A 16,126-nucleotide genomic window follows, 5' to 3' on the forward strand; every position below is an offset into this window, starting at 1 on the left:
GAAAGAAGAGATAGAAAAATGCAGCCAGTAGGTAGCAGCATTGCAGAGGGCTCACCAGGACCCCTAAGTAACTCTGCTGCTGCCACATCTGTCTGATGCAACAAAGATCCTGACCGGGGTTATAGTGCACAACACCCACAGTCTGAGTTTGGCACAGCAAAGGAATTAGTTCAAATTGAACTTAATCCCAGGTTCCTTAAACTCTATAAAGCAATCAGTTGTCACGGAGGAGGCCTCTAACCCTGACGGCAGTGATTTGAGGCTCTCTGGAGGAGGGCCTTAAGTTGTCCGTAGGCTTCTGATGCAAGAACCTGCCCTGGTCCCCACACTATGTGCCATTAGAGCTGCTATTATCACCGGGTACTGAGATCTCTTGAAAATAGAGACTATCACAAGCACTGAGCATGTGACCCTCTACTAAGGTGCCAGTTATGCCTTTGGCCCTGGAAACAGCCTCCCACCAGCTCAGGCTGCTACTGACACCTACTTGTGATATGATGGAGCCTAAACTTGGTCCCACAGCTTATGCCACCTGCAGCACCTACATGGCCTTTCTTCAGTTGATTGAAAGATGCTATGGTGGTGAAGGAGGTCACCCCCTCTCCCAGACTCCTTGGTTCCCTGGGTAATTCCTTGGGATTAACTGAATGCACAGCACTGGGAAGTACAAAGAATTTACCGACAATACACAGTCATACATTATGGAGCTCAGTGGAGAGCTGCTGCTCTTTATCCCTTAACTGGGACATCCCTGATGAAGAACTAAACCCAAGTGTCGCCAGAGCCAACTAAACATCAGGCAGTCATCTTACTACTTGCCAAAATTTGGCCTCATTTGCGTATGTTCACAAACTCTTGGATGATTGTTTGAGTTCCACCTTTGTGGTAAAAGAACTTTGGGAATCTCCTGACTCAGAAATACCCAAAATAGAAATCCAAGTAACCCTTATTTGAACATTACTAGGTGTACAATACAAGGACTCACCAGGGCACTCATTATCCACCTTGGAGTTCTGACACTACTGATAGTGACCATGGCCCCTCTCAGAGTATACAGTGCGCTGCTCTCCAACAAGGCATTCGATGCAAGTTTCACCTCCCATATGGGTCTCAGGCTCATAGAACACTGTACTGGCTTATTGAAATCAGTTGAATGAGAGATGTCCTGTTTCAGTCATTAGGGGTGAATTGTAATGAGTCTTGTGTTTATCTTTTTTTTTTTTTTTTTGAAAGACTTCAGTATTTTTTAGAGAAGTTTTATGTTGACAGAAAAATTGATCAGAATTTACAGAGTTCCCAGATAACCTTTCTCACATATTTTACACTCTTTTTCACATTTTGTATTGCTGTGATACGTTTATTACAATTTCCAAACGTATCTGGATGCATCACAGTTCTCATTGTACATTAGCATTGACTCTTTGTGTTATACACTGTATGGATTTTCGCAAATATATAATGACATGGATCCATCATTCCTGTATCATAGAGTGCAATTTCACTTCCCTGAAAATCCTCTGTGCTCCCTCCCTCCAACCCCCAAATTCTTCACAACCAAGGATCTTTCTACTGGTTGGTTACTTTTGTCTTTTCCAGAACGTGATATACTTGGAATCATACACTACATAGCCTTGTCGCATTGGCTTATTTTCTTAGGAATATACTTTTAAGATTCTTCTTTGTGTTTTCATGGCTTGATACTTCATTTCTTTTTATCACTAAACGCATTTCACTGTATGGATACACCACTGTTTGTTTTTGTCTATTTGATTCTTGAAGGGTATGTTGCTTAAAACTCTTAACTCTTGCCAATTGTAAATAAAGCATCTATAAAAATTGATATATAAGTTTTGTGTGAACATAAGGTTTCAATTCATTTGGAAAAATACCAGGCAGTGTGATTGCTGGATCTTACTCTATGTAGTAAGAGTGTGTTTTGTTTTGAAAGAAAGTTCTTGTCTTTCATTACAGGTGTACCAAATTCCATTTCCACCAGCAATGAAGGAGGATTACCTTTGTAGCTTTGCATCTTCCTCAAATTTAGTGTTCTGAGTGTTTTGACTTTTTACCCATTTAATAAGCATCTAATGATACCTCATTGTTGTTTTATTTGCAATTTCCTAATGACATTTGATGTGAAGCATGTTTTCATATCGCTTATTTCCCATCTCTATATCTTCTTTAGTGAGATGTCTGTTCAGATCTTTTGCCTACTCTCTAATTGGGTTGTTTGTCTTCTGTCTGTTGAGTTTTAAGAGTTATTTGGATATTTCAGATTCTAGTCATTTATCTGATAAGTGTTTTACAAAGATTTTCTCTTACTCTGTAAATTGTGTTTTCACTCTCTTAACACTGTCTTTCTCAGAGCAGGAGTTTCTCATTTCAATGAAGAAAATTTTTGTTTTTTTCTTTTGTAGATAGACCTTGCTTTTTGTTTTAGTATCTAAAAATTCATCTCCAAATCCAAGGTCGTGTAGATTTTCTCCTATGTTATCTTCTAGGAGTTTATTGGCATTATAGATTTAGATCTGTGATGTTTTTTCACTTAATTTTTGTGAAAGGTGTAAGGCCCAGGTCTACATTTATGTTTTTGTGCGTGTGTGTTTGCATGTGGATATCCATTATTCCCACCAATATTCATTTAAAAGACTTTCTTTTTCATTTGAATTGCCTTTCCTTCTTTGTCAAAGATCACTTGACTGTGTTTGTGTGCATCTATAAGGAAAGCAATTCACTTACATATTCTTCAACCTTGCTATACTTGCTTATTAATTCCAGGAGTTATTTCTGTTGTGAATTCTTTCAGAGGTTTCACAGAGACAATCACGCCATATGGAACAAACGTTATGAATTTAGCTGCAGGAATCATAAAGGTGTTCCTTCTCAAGTAGTGAAAGTTCCCCTCTATTACTAGTTTGTTATCATAAATGGATGTTGGATTTTATCAAATTGTTTTTCTGTTTTCATTTCCTCCTCCTTTCCTTTCTGATGTTAGTAATTTCTGTCTTCCCTCCTTTCTTTGTTATCTTGACTAGATGTTTATCAATTTTATTAGTCTTGCCCAAGAACCAGCTTTTTTGTTTTCATTATCTCCATTGATTTCCCAGAATGACATTGATTTCTTTTCTAATTTTTATTTTTATTTTATTATTTTATTGTGTTTGTGTTTAATATGCTCTTCTTTTTATTGATTGCTAAGGTAGATGCTTACATTATTGATTATAGATCTTTAGTTTTACACTGTATTTGTTCCATGGCATAAATTTCCCTCTAGGCACTGCTTTTCCTGCATCCAAGAACATTTGTTATGCTGTGTTTGTATTTCATTAGGTTCAAAATAAATTTTTATTTCTGTTGAGAAGACTCCTTGTTTGATCCTAGGTATTATTTAGAAGTGCATTGTTGAATCTCCACATATTGGGGGTTTTCTAACTCTTTTGCTATTATTGATTTCTAGATGAATGCCTAGGTGGTGTGAAAGCATATTTTGTATGATTTCTGTTCTTTCAAATGTGTTAATATGTGCTTTTTCTGATCAAATGTGGTTTGTTGTGGTGAATGTACCATATGAACTTGAAAAGAATGTATATTCTGCTGTGGTCGTATGAAGTATTCCATAGATTACAGTGAAGTCCAGTTGTTTCACAGTACTCTTCAGTTCACCTCTGTCCTTCCTCGTTTTAGCCTATTGAAATTTATAATTTGTGATAAGGGGGTGTTAAATTCTACAGCTATCCTAGTGTATTCATCTGTTTCTCCTTGCATTCTGTTAGTTCTTGCCTCATGTATTTTGCCACTCTGTTGTTATGCAGGTACACAGGAAGGAGTACTGTGCCTTCCTGGAGAATAGACCCCTGTATCAGTATCTAATGCCCCTCTCTATCTCTGAGTTTTCCCTAATTTGAAATCTGCATTGTCTGTAATTCATATGCCTATGGCAGCTCTCTTTTGATTAGTGTTGGCATGGTATATTTCTCTCCATCCCTTTACCCTTCGTCTATCTGTGTCTTCATATTGAAAATAGTTTTCTTGTAGACAAAATATAATTGTGTTTTTTGAAATCTGATGTTACTGTATCTTTCAATGGTATTGAGACCATTCATGATTAAAGTGGTTATTGATACAGTTGGATTAAGATTTACCAAACCTTGTATTGTTTTCCATTTTTACCCTGGTTGTTGTTTTTTTGTCTTCCACCTTTATCCTGCCTTCTCTAGCTGAAAATGAGCATTTACTCTGATTATTTTTTCTCCTCTCTTAACAAATCAGTTATACTTTTTTAAATGATGTCATAATAGTTTATAATATTGTGAAATTTTAGTTGTACATTATTGTTTGTCAGTCACCATATAAAGGCGTCCCTTCACCCCCAACCCCCTTCCCCCGGTAACCACCAAACTGTTTTCTCTGTCTGTGTGTTAGTTTATCTTCCACATATGAATGAAATCATATGGTGTTTGTCCTTCTCAGTCTGGCTTATTTCACTTAACATAATACCCTCTAGGTCCATCCATGTTGTTGCAAATGGGATGATTTGTATTTTTTTATGAGTAGTATTCCATTGTATATATATATACCACATCTTCTTTATCCAGTCATTTAGTCAAGGGACACTTTGGTTGCTTCCACTTCTTGGCTATAGTGAATAATGCTGCAATGAACATAGGGGTGCATAAGCCTCTTTGGATTGTTGATTTCAGGTTTGTTGGATAGATTCCCAGTAGTGGGATAGCTGGATCATAGGGCATTTCTATTTTTAATTTTTTGAGGAATCTCCATACTGTTTTCCATAGACGCTGCACCAGTTTGCATTCCCACCAGCCATGAATGAGGGTTCCTGTTTCTCCACAACCTCTCCAACATTTGTTGGTTTTTGTCTTGGTGATTATAGCCATTCTAATGGGTGTAAGGTGATATCTTAGTTAGTTTTTTTTGTGTGTGTGTGAGGAAGATCGGCTCTGAGCTAACATCTGCCAATCCTCCTCTTTTTTTGCTGAGGAAGACTGGCCCTGGGCTAACATCCATGCCCATCTTCCTCCACTTTATATGGGACACCTGCCACTGCATGGCCTGACAAGCGGTGCATCGGTGCACGCCCGGTCTCTGAACTGGCAAATCCCGGGCCGCGGCAGTGGAGCGCGCACACCTAACCGCTTGCGCCACTGGGCTGGCCCCCTTAGTTAGTTTTGATTTACATTTCCCTGATGATTAGTGATGTTGAACATCTTTGCATATGCCTATTGGCCATCTGTATATCTTCCTTGGAAAAATGTCTCTTTGTGTCCTCTGCCCATTTTTTGATCAGGTTTGTTTTTTTCTTGTTCAGTTGTGTGAGTTCTTTACATATTATGGAGATTAACCCCTTTTCAGATATATGATTTACAAATATTTTCTCCCAGCTGGTGGGTTGTCTTTTCATTTTGATCCTGGTTGCATTTGCCTTACAGAAGCTCTTTAATCTGATGAAGTCCCACTTGTTTATTTTTTCTTTTATTTCCCTTGTCCTAGTAGACATGGAATTTGAAAAGATCCCTTTATGACCAATGTCAAAGAGTGTACTGCCTATATTCTCTTCTAAGAGTTTTATAGTTTCAGGTCTTCCTTTCCAGTCTTTGATCCATTTTGAGTTAATTTTTGTGTATGGCGAAAGAAGATGGTCCAGTTTCATTCTTTTGCATGTGGCTGTCCAGTTTTCTTAGCACCATTTATTGAAGAGACTTGCCTTTCTCCACTGTATGTTCTTAGCTCCTTTGTCGAAGATTAGCTGTCCATAGATGTGTGGTTTTATTTCTGGGCTTTCAATTCTGTTCCCTTGATCTGTGTGTCTGTTTTTGTGCCAGTACCGTGCTGTTTTAATTATTATCATGGATTGTGATGCCTCCAGCTTTGTTCTTTTTTCTCAGAATTGCTATTTGGGGTCTTTTGTTGCCCCATATGAATTTTAGTATTCTTTGTTCTATTTCTGTGAAGAATGTCATTGCGATTGCATTGAATCTGTAGACTACTTTAGGTAGTATAGACATTTTAACTATATTTATTCTTCCAATCCATGTACATGGGATATCTTTCCATTTCTTATGTCATCATCGATTTCTTTCAATAATGTGCTATAGTTTTTGTTGTATAGGTCTTTCACCTCCTTGGTTAAATTTATTCCTGGATTTTTTTTTCTTTTGAGGAAGATTGGCCCTGAGCTAACATCTGTTGCCAATCTCCTCCTTTTTTTCTTTTTTCTCCCAAAGCCCCAGTAGATAGTTGTACATCACAGTTGTACATCCTAGTTGCTCTATGTGGGACGCCACCTCAGCATGGCTTGATGAGTGGTGCATAGGTCCATGCCCAGCATCTGAACTGGCAAACACCGGGCCACTGAAGTGGAGCATGCAAACTTAACTGCTATGCCACTGGGCCGGCCCCTGTTCCTAGATATTTTATTCTTTTTGTTGTGATTGTAAATGGGATTGTATTCTTAAGTTCTCTTTCTGTTAGTTCATTATTGGAGTATAGAAATGCAGCTGATTTTTGTAAGTTGATTTTGTAGCCTGCAACTTTGCTTTAGTTGTTGATTATTTCTAATAGTTTTCCAATGGATTCTTTAGGGTTTTCTATATGTAAGATCATGTCATCTGCAAACAGCAAGAGTTTCACTTCTTCATTGCCTCTTTGTATTCCTTTTCTCCTAGTTGCCCTGTCCAAAACCTCCAGTACTATGTTGAATAAGATTGGTGAGAGTGGACACCCTTGTCTTGTTCCTCTTCTCAGAGGATTGGCTTTTAGTTTTTCCCTGTTGAGTATGATGTTGGCTATGGGTTTGTCAACTATGGCCTTTATTATGTTGTGGTACTTTCCTTCTATACCCATTTTGTTGAGAGTTTTTATCATAACTGCATGTTGGATCTTGTCAAATGCTATCTCTGCGTCTATTGAGATCATCATGTGGTTTTTATTCCTTGTTTTGTTAATGTGGTGTAACACATTGATTTGCTGATGTTGAACCATCCCTGCCTCCCTGGTATAAATCCCACTTGATCATGGTGTATGATCTTTTTAATATATTGCTGTGTTTGGTTTGCCAATATATTTTCTTGAAGATTTTTGCATCTATGTTCATCAGTGATGTTGGCCTGTAATTTTCCTTCTTTGTATTGTCCTTCTCAGGCTTTGGTATCAGGGTGATGTTGGCCTCATAGAATGTGTTAGGAAGTGTTCCATCTTCCTCTATGTTTTGGAATAGTTTGAGAAGGATAGGTATTAAATCTTCTTTGAATGGTAAAATTCTCCAGAAAAGCCATCTGGTCCTGGACTTTTATTTTTTGGGAGGTTTTCAATTACTGTTTCAGTCTCTTTACTTGTGATTGGTCTATTCACATTCTCTATTTCTTCTTGATTCAGTTTTGGGAGGTTGTATGAGTCTAAGAATTTATCCATTTCTTCTAGATTGTCCAATTTGTTGGCATATAGTTTTTCATAGTATTATGTTATAATCCTTTGTATGTCTGTGGTATCCGTTGTATTTTCTCTTCTGTCATTTCTAATTTTATTTATTTGAGCCTTCTCTCTTTTTTTCTTGGTGAGTTTGGCTAAGGGTTTGTCAATTCTCTTTATCTTCTCAAAGAACCAGCTCTTTGTTTCATTGATCCTTTCTACTGTTTTTTTTTTTTTGATTTTGATTTCATTTATTTCTGCTCTAATTTTTATTATTTCCCTCCTTCTGCTGATTTGGGGCTTTGTTTGTTCTTTTTCTAATTCTGTTAGGTGTAGTTTAAGATTGCTTATTTGGGATTTTTCTTATTTGTTAAGGTGGGCTTGTATTGCTATGAGTTTCCCTCTCAGGACCGCTTTAGCTGCATCCCATATGAGTTGGTGTGATGTATTTTCATTTTCATTTGTCTCCAGATATTTTTTGATTTCTCCTTTAATTTCTTCAGTGATCCATTTGTTGCTCAGTAGCATGTTGTTTAGTATCCGCATCTTTGTCCCTGTCCCAGTTTTTTTCTTGTAGTTGATTTCTAGTTTCATAGCATTATGGTTGGAAAAGATACTTGTTTTGATTTAATCTTCTTAAATTTATAGAGGCTTGCCATGTTTCCCAACATATGGTCTATCCTTGAGAATGTTCCATGCGTGCTTGAGAAGAATGTGTAATCTACTGTGTTTGAATGGAGTGCTTTATATTTATATATTAAGTCCATCTGGTCTAGTTTTTTGTTTAAGTCCACTATTTCCTTATTGGCTTTCTGTCTGGATAATCTATCCATTGATGTAAGTGGGGTGTTAAGATCCCCTACTATTATTGTGTTGTTGTTAATATCTCCTTTTAGGTTTGTTAATAGTTGCTTTATATACTTTGGTGCTCCTGTGTTGGATGCATATATATTTATGTCATGTGTCTTCTTCATGGAGTGTCCCTTTTATCACTATATGTTGCCCCTCTTTGTCTCTCATTACGTGTTATCTTGAAGTCTACTTTGTCTAATATAAGTATGGCAACACCTGCTTTCTTTTATTTGCCATTAGCTTGGAGTATTGTCTTCCATCCTTTCAGTCTGAGCCTGTGTTTGTCTTGAGAGCTGAGATGTGGTTCCTGGAGGCAGCATATTGTTGGGTCTTGTTTTTTAATCCATCCTGCCACTCTGTGTCTCTTGATTGGAGAACTCAATCCATTTACATTTAGAGTGATTATTGATATATGAGGGCTTAATGTTGCTATTTTATCACTCATTCTCTGGTTCTTCTGCATTTCCTTTGTTTCTTGTCCTGTGTGTTTCATACTACCAATTCAGTTTGGTAGTTCTGTATGATGGTTTTCTTAGATTTCTCTTTATATTTCATTTGTGTCTCTGTTCTGGTTATTTGTTTAGTGGTTACTATGAGGTTTGTATAAAAAATCTCATAGATGATATAGGCCATTTTCTGATGGCCTCTTATTTCCTTTGACTAAGTTGATTCCATCCCTTTCCTCTTCCCCTTCTAAGTTATTATTGTCACAACTTATTCCATCTTGTGTTGTGAGTTTCTGGTTAAAGTGATGAGGTTATATTTATTTTTGGTGTTTTCCTTCCCTTTATCTTTGATGTTGTAATTGTTTGCTAACCTATTCTGATAGAGAGCTGCAATTTTTCTGATTTTGTCTACATATTTTTATCCTTGCTCAAGGCTTTGTATGCCCTTTCTCTCTTTTTTTTCCAGGCATGAGGGCCTTCTTGAGCACTTCTTGTAGTGGTGGTCTTGTGGCAATGAACTCCCTTAGCTTTTATTTATCTGGGAAAGTTATTATGTCTCCATCATATCTGAAGGATGTTTTTGCTGGATAGACTATTCTTGGCTGAAAGTTTTTGTCTTTCAGAATTTTGAATATATCATTCCACTGTCTCCTAGCCTGTAAGATTTCTGCTGAGAAATCTGCTGAAAGCCTGATAGGAATTCCTTTGTACGTTATTTCTTTTTGTTTTGCTGCCCTTAATATTTTTTATTTGTCATTGACTTTTGCCAGCTTTACTACTATATGCCTTGGAGAGGGTCTTTTTATGTTGATATAGTTAGGAGATCTGTTGACTTCATTCACTGGTATTTCCAGCTCCTTCCCCAGGTTTGGGAAGTTCTCAGCTATTATTTCTTTGAACAAGCTCTCTGCTCCTTTTTCCCTCTCTTGTCCCTCTGGAATACCTGTAATCCTTATGTTGCATTTCCTAATTGAGTCAGATATTTCTTGGAGAATTTCTTCATTTCTTTTTAGTTTTAGTTTTCTTTCCTCCTCCATCTGGAGCAGTTCTGCATTCCTATCCTCTATATTGCTAATTCTTTTCTCCATATTGTCAGCTCTGTTCTGTAAAGATTCCATATTTTTCTTTATCTCCTCCATTATGTTTTTCATCTGCAACGTTTCTGATTGGTTTTTCTTTATAGTTTCAATCTCTTTTGTAAAGAAGTTCCTGATTTCATTGAATTGTCTATCTGTGTTCTTGTGTTTCATTGAGCTTCTTTATGATAGCTATTTTGAATTCTCTGTCGTTTAGATTATAAATATCTGTGCCTTCAGGATTGATTTCTGGGTGCTTGTCATTATCCCTCTGGTCTAGAGATTTAATATATTTTTGCATACTCTTTGGGGGCATGGGTTTGTGTTTCCTCATACTGATAATATCTGGTCACAGCTTCCACCTGCTGCCATTGGATGGGGGTCAAGAGCTGTGTATTCTGAGCCTGCTGTGATCTGTGGGCACTCTGGCTGACTGGCTGAGCTGAAGCACTGGGCAGGGGGGCTTCTTGCTCTTCCCTCACTATCTGCTCTCCTGGGGTGCTAACTTGATGAAGACAACCCTACAACATTTCAGTCCCCTTCGTGTGGGAGTTTCCCACAGGCTGTAAGCGAACTTGGAGAGTGACAGTTTTCCCATGAAGGGCTGCCCCTCCCCCCTCTCTCTCTGAGAGCTGCACGGTCCCCGTCCTGGGGTCACTGCCATTGGGGATGGAGAGTTCTGCTTATCTCCTTCCACTTTCTCTGGGGGTTCCAGCACCTCCACCTTCAGATGTAAGGCTGCATAGGTCTCTCAAACATCTCTTATGTTGTGTGAATGTCCTCTGTTGGTACATGAAAGTCCTTTTTGTTGTATCTTAGGGGGAAAGAGTCTAAGAGGAAAACTCACTCCACCATGATGCTGATGTCACTCCTCAGTTACACATTTTTTTAAAAACATTTTTTAGTAGTTGTTCTTGATTCTTCAGCATACATTTACAACTAACCACTCTTCTGCCAGATAACACTATACCACTTCACTGTGTGCAGGCACCTCTGAACACACTATTCCCAATTCTCCCTTCCTCATCCCTTGTCACATTGCTGTCATTATTTCACTTGTCCATAAGCTTCTCATTACCAAATACATTGTTGCTAATATTATTTTAAACAATGTGTCATCTGTTATAGAAAATATAAAAGATGTTTTACCTTCATTTTTCCTTTTATCATCCTCTACCTTTATCTTTTATGTTCCTTATGATAAATTTTTGAACATTTCATTCAATGTAGGTGTACTCATGACAAATTCCATCAATTGCTGTCTCAGAATGTCCTTATTTCTCTGTTATTTTTGAGGAATAAATTTGCTTCACAGGGAATTTGAGGGGAGTGTTTTTTTATTTTCAAAACTTTAAATATTTCACTCTGCTTTGTTCTTGCTTGCATGGTTTTTGAAAAGAAGTCCACTTAATTCAGTACTTTGTTTCTTTATACCTAAGATGTGTTTCTTGTCTGGCATTTCTCAATATATTCTCTGTCTTTGATTTTTCTTTAGTGAGAATATGATATCTTTGGGTGTGCACTTTTGTAGTTTACCATTTTTAGTGTTCTCTGAGCTTCCTGGATGTACAGTTTGCCAGCTATCATTAAATTTAGGATATATTGGTGATTATTACTTTACTTGTTTCTTCTGTTTCTTTATGTCTTTCTTTTCTTTCTTTCTGATATCCCCATTATGTGTATTTTAAACCTTCTGTTAAAGAGAGTTGTGCTAGGCTTCATGGATTTCGTGTTCCATATTTTGTTCTCTTTGTCTTTGCGTTAGACTCTGGTGAAATAGATTTTTTGTTTAGTACAGTCCTTGTTGAGAACAGACTATCTGGGGCATATTTCAAAATGCCATCTTTTTTTCTCCTTCCTAATTTTGGAGACACCGGTTTATCCTATGACCTGAAGGCTCACATGGATCTAAGGAGAGTTGTTCACTTCAAGTTTGTTTCCTTCTTGTGAAGTCAAGAATGACAGCTTCTAAGTTCCTTACATGTGAGATCAGATGTTGGCAGGGCATCAGAGTGGCTGGTCAGGAAACCTTTCCTCTTGAAGTTGGAGAATGGAGATTTTCATTCTTTTGAAGGAAAGCACTCTTAAATCCTTCACATATTTTATAATCATGGGCAAATTTACCATCAAACTGTTGTGGACTTCAATGAACGCCCTTGAAATCTGCTGCTCTTCACCTGTTCTTCAAGGACAGCAAGGCCCAGGGTACACTGTTAGCTTTTGACAAGAAAGAGCTCTTATTGCACATTATTATCTGACTGTGTGTTCAAAAGGTTGGCAAGAAGTAACCTTAGGCACATGAATATAGGGACTTTATGGTGTTTACATGCCCTTTTCCTTATGTCTGAGCTCTAAGTTCCAAATAATTTTCTAGCCCCATCAAATCATACAGGGAGAGAAAGGAAGAACTGAGTCTATGATAAATATTACAGAAGTTAAAAGCAATGCTTCCTCACAAGAATATTTACGTTCACCCAGCTGCATCTGGTTATTTGTAGTGGGCTGGAGTACTTTAGGACAATGTGGCCAGCTGGGCTTTGTTATAAGTTTGATTTCTACAGGCCTCCTGGACTCTCATGTTTGGTGATGGGACTATACAAAAAAGCTTCCATTTCTTCACTGTGTTTTTATTCATTGAAACCTCATGCAGATTTGACTCTCTGCCTCATGGAGTGCTGTAAGTCGTGGGTAATAAGGAAGAAGATGAAAGAATTTTTCTCACAAGGAATCATTGGTCTTAAAATGATAATTTTTTTTCATTTGCATGGCATTTCTGTCATTTTCCAAGGTCCTCTGGACCTTGCTGTTACAGAGAAATATGATGTAATGTGATTACAGTAGAAATATGTAAACAATTTCCATGTGTTCCTGATGCCGTTAAATTGATGAGGAAGTGTGTACAGAAAAACAGTGAGTTTTTGTTGATCACGTCATCGAATAAATGTTTGGAGATGACAGAATCATATGTAACCTTCCTACAAATGGACTATGGATGTCCATTGCTGTCAGTCTTATGCATCCTACTCTACACATGTTTGTGATGTTTTAGGACTCAGTGGACATTGAGGATGTGGCTGTGAACTTCACCATGGAGGAGTGGGCTTTACTGGATCCTTCACAGAAGAAACTCTACATAGATGTGATGTGGGACACCTTCTGGAACCTGGCCTCTATAGGTAAGAATGAGGGCATTCCATCACTTCATCAAGTAGAGAACAAGTGTTCCCTGCCTATGTTATTCCAAAATGTAGAATGTAGAAAGGGACAGATGTTGGTAAATAAACTAGAAATGGTCACAGCTCATCATGGAATCTAAAAATTTTTCTGTAGCTTCTAATACTTTGGAATCAACTTTCTGGTTCTGCATTTCAGGAAAAATATGGGAAGATCATGATGTTGATGATCAGTATAAAGACCAGGGGAGACAACTAAGGTGAGTCACACTCACTATAGAAAGTAGTGTCTCACATGAGAATCCTGGTATGTTATGAAATTTTAAAAAGAAGTAAACAAAACAAATAACCCTTGCTTCAAATTTAGATATTCTTAGAAAATTTTCACCAAATACTTCCTGAAATGTGAAGTAGAGGTTCAGTTCTTGCAAAATAGTTCACTTGGAAGCAGTATTAATAAATCCTATGTATGAATATCACTGTTTTTACAATAGCAAGTGTAAGGTCCTCTTGCACAGTGTTCACTATATTCAATTCCAGAGAATGCAGACAAGGCAGACAACATAAACTTTTCCTATAAACCATAATAAATATAATAAATATAAAGTCATTAATAAAGAAATCATTAATAATGTGCTTTTCATTTTTTACAGTAGTCATATGGTAGGGGGACTCGGTGAAAGTGAAGAGGGTAGTCAATGTGGAGAAAACTTCAGCCTTATTCCAAATCTCAATCTGAACAATGAAACTACTGGAGCTAAACTATGCAACTGCAGTGCATGTGGACAAGTCCTCATGCATCATTCATCCCTTAATAGGCACGTTGTAAGTCACAGGGAACGTAAACCATATGACTATCAAAAATATGGAGAGAAGCCATATAAATGTAAGGAATGTGGGAAAGCCTTTACGTTTCCCAGTTTTCTTCGAATACATGAAAGAACTCATACTGGAGAGAAACCATATGAATGTAAAAACTGCAGTAAAGCATTCACTTTTTACAGTTCTCTTCGAGTACATGAAAGAAGTCACACTGGAGAGAAACCTTATGAATGTAAAACATGCAGTAAAGCATTCAATTCTTCCAGTTTTCTTCGAATACATGAAAGAAATCACACTGGAGAGAAACCCTATGAGTGTAAAAACTGCAGTAAAGCATTCACTTCTTCCAGTTCTCTTCGAAAACATGAAAGAATTCATACTGGAGAGAAACCCTATGAATGTAAGGAATGTGGGAAAGCCTTTGTAGCTCCCTATAAGCTTCGATTACACATGATCTTTCACACGGGAGATGGACCTTATAAATGTAAGGAATGTGGACAAGCATTCATTTCTCTCAGATCACTTGAAAGACATGAAAGAAGTCACACTGGAGAGAAACCATATGAATGTAAAGAATGCAGTAAGGCATTCAGTCGTACCAGTGGTCTTCGAATACATGAAAGAACTCATACTGGAGAGAAACCCTATAAATGTAAAAACTGCAGTAAAGCATTCACTTCTTCCAGTACTCTTCAAGTACATGAAAGAATTCATACTGGAGAGAAACCCTATCAATGTAAGGTGTGTGGGAAAGCCTTTGTAGCTCCCTATAGCCTTCGATCACACATGATCTTTCACACTGGAGATGGACCTTATAAATGTAAGGAATGTGAGCAAGCATTCATTTCTCGCAGTGCATTTCAAAGACATGAAAGGAGTCACACTGGAGAGAAACCCTATGTATGTAAAGAATGCAGTAAAGCATTCAGTCGTACCAGTTTTCTTCGGAAACATGAAAGAACTCATACGGGAGAGAAACCCTATGCATGTAAAAACTGCAGTAAAGCATTCACTTCTTCCAGTTCTCTTCGAGTACATGAAAGGATTCATATGGGAGAGAAACCCTATCAATGTAAGGAATGTGGGAAAGCTTTTATAGCTCCCTCAAGCCTTCGATCTCACATGATCTCTCACACTGGAGATGGACCTTATAAATGCAAGGAATGTGAGAAAGCATTCATCTCTCCCAGTTCACTTAAAAGACATGAAATAACTCACACTAGACACAAACCCTATGAATGTAAAGAATTTGGGCAAGCCTTCAGTTGTCATCAAAGTTTCCAGATACATCAATGAAATCACACTGGAGGGAACATGTAGGAATGTAAAAATTGTGGTAAAGTGTTTAGTTTTCTCAGTTCTCTTTGAAGACATAAAAGAACTTATACTGAAGAGAAATCCTATGAATGTCAGGAAAGTGGGAAAGCCTTTACTTATGCAAACTTTCAACAATATGCAACAGTGCACACTAGAGGAAAAACCATGTAAATGTAAAGAATGTGGGAAAGCCTTTGGCATCTGAGTTCTTTTTGAAGGCATGAAAGGACTCATTCGATAAAAACCTCTTGAAAGTAAACAGCATGGGAAAGACTTCAATAGGCCTACATCCTTCTATGTGAAACTCCCACCAAAAAGAAATATAAATGTAAGTAACAAGAGAAAGGTTGATGGAAATTAATTTGTGTGTAATGTTCTAGAAAACTTTCAACATGAAAGATTTGTTATAAAAGTTGTAAATATATTGTTTACTAAGCCTCTTTCTTAGAGTGCAACATTGGATTGTGGATCTCTGTTCATTATTTTCAGGAATGAATACTGAAGTGAGATAATTCTGCAAGTCATCCTTTATCAATGGTACAGAAGCATACTAGGTAGTTCTTTTTCCTTAAATCAGTTAATAATATTTTCTCTTTAATATTTTATAGTGTTTTAATTGTTCTGTGTTAAGGGGCCATTGGAAAATGACAGTTTGTATTTGTTGGGATTTTCTTATTGGCCTTGTAGTGCAGTCCTGGATATGCCTATATGTTGTATATATTGTTCCTTTCTTATAGAAAGCTCCTTTTTTGGGGGTGGTTAGTGTAGGAGCCTGCTTTTATTTTCCACACTATTAAAGGGTCGGAATAAATTTTTATGTATGACAACTTTATCAAAGAGTATACTTTCCAGTGAATTCTTATTTTCATATTTTGGCCTTTTCTCTTTGTCTTTCCTTCTGACTAGTATTTGGTGAATAGACCTTGAATTAAGTAGAGGCCTGTGATAGGGCAGCAAAATCTAGAGCTGGACGTTATCACCCCTGTATTGTGTTATGTAAGTGAGGGTAACATGA

The 16,126-nt window shown here is 37.3% G+C and overlaps 1 protein-coding gene across 3 annotated transcripts in view; it reads left to right on the forward strand.

The window, feature by feature from the left end:
- The window catches only part of LOC131394539 (zinc finger protein 709-like), a 212,571-nt gene extending 197,155 nt beyond the window's left edge, over positions 1-15,416 (forward strand). For all 3 annotated transcript variants that reach the window (XM_058525923.1, XM_058525921.1, XM_058525922.1), the window contains exons 2-4: positions 12,849-12,975; positions 13,172-13,232; positions 13,626-15,416. In XM_058525923.1, coding sequence (XP_058381906.1) covers positions 12,849-12,975; positions 13,172-13,232; positions 13,626-15,090 — 1,653 coding nt within the window. In that variant the 3' untranslated portion in view covers positions 15,091-15,416. The remainder of the gene's footprint in view (positions 1-12,848; positions 12,976-13,171; positions 13,233-13,625) is intronic.
- The last annotated feature ends 710 nt before the right edge of the window (positions 15,417-16,126 follow it).

This window comes from Diceros bicornis, chromosome 30 (genome assembly GCF_020826845.1).
Source record: "Diceros bicornis minor isolate mBicDic1 chromosome 30, mDicBic1.mat.cur, whole genome shotgun sequence".
Lineage (NCBI taxonomy): Eukaryota > Metazoa > Chordata > Mammalia > Perissodactyla > Rhinocerotidae > Diceros > Diceros bicornis.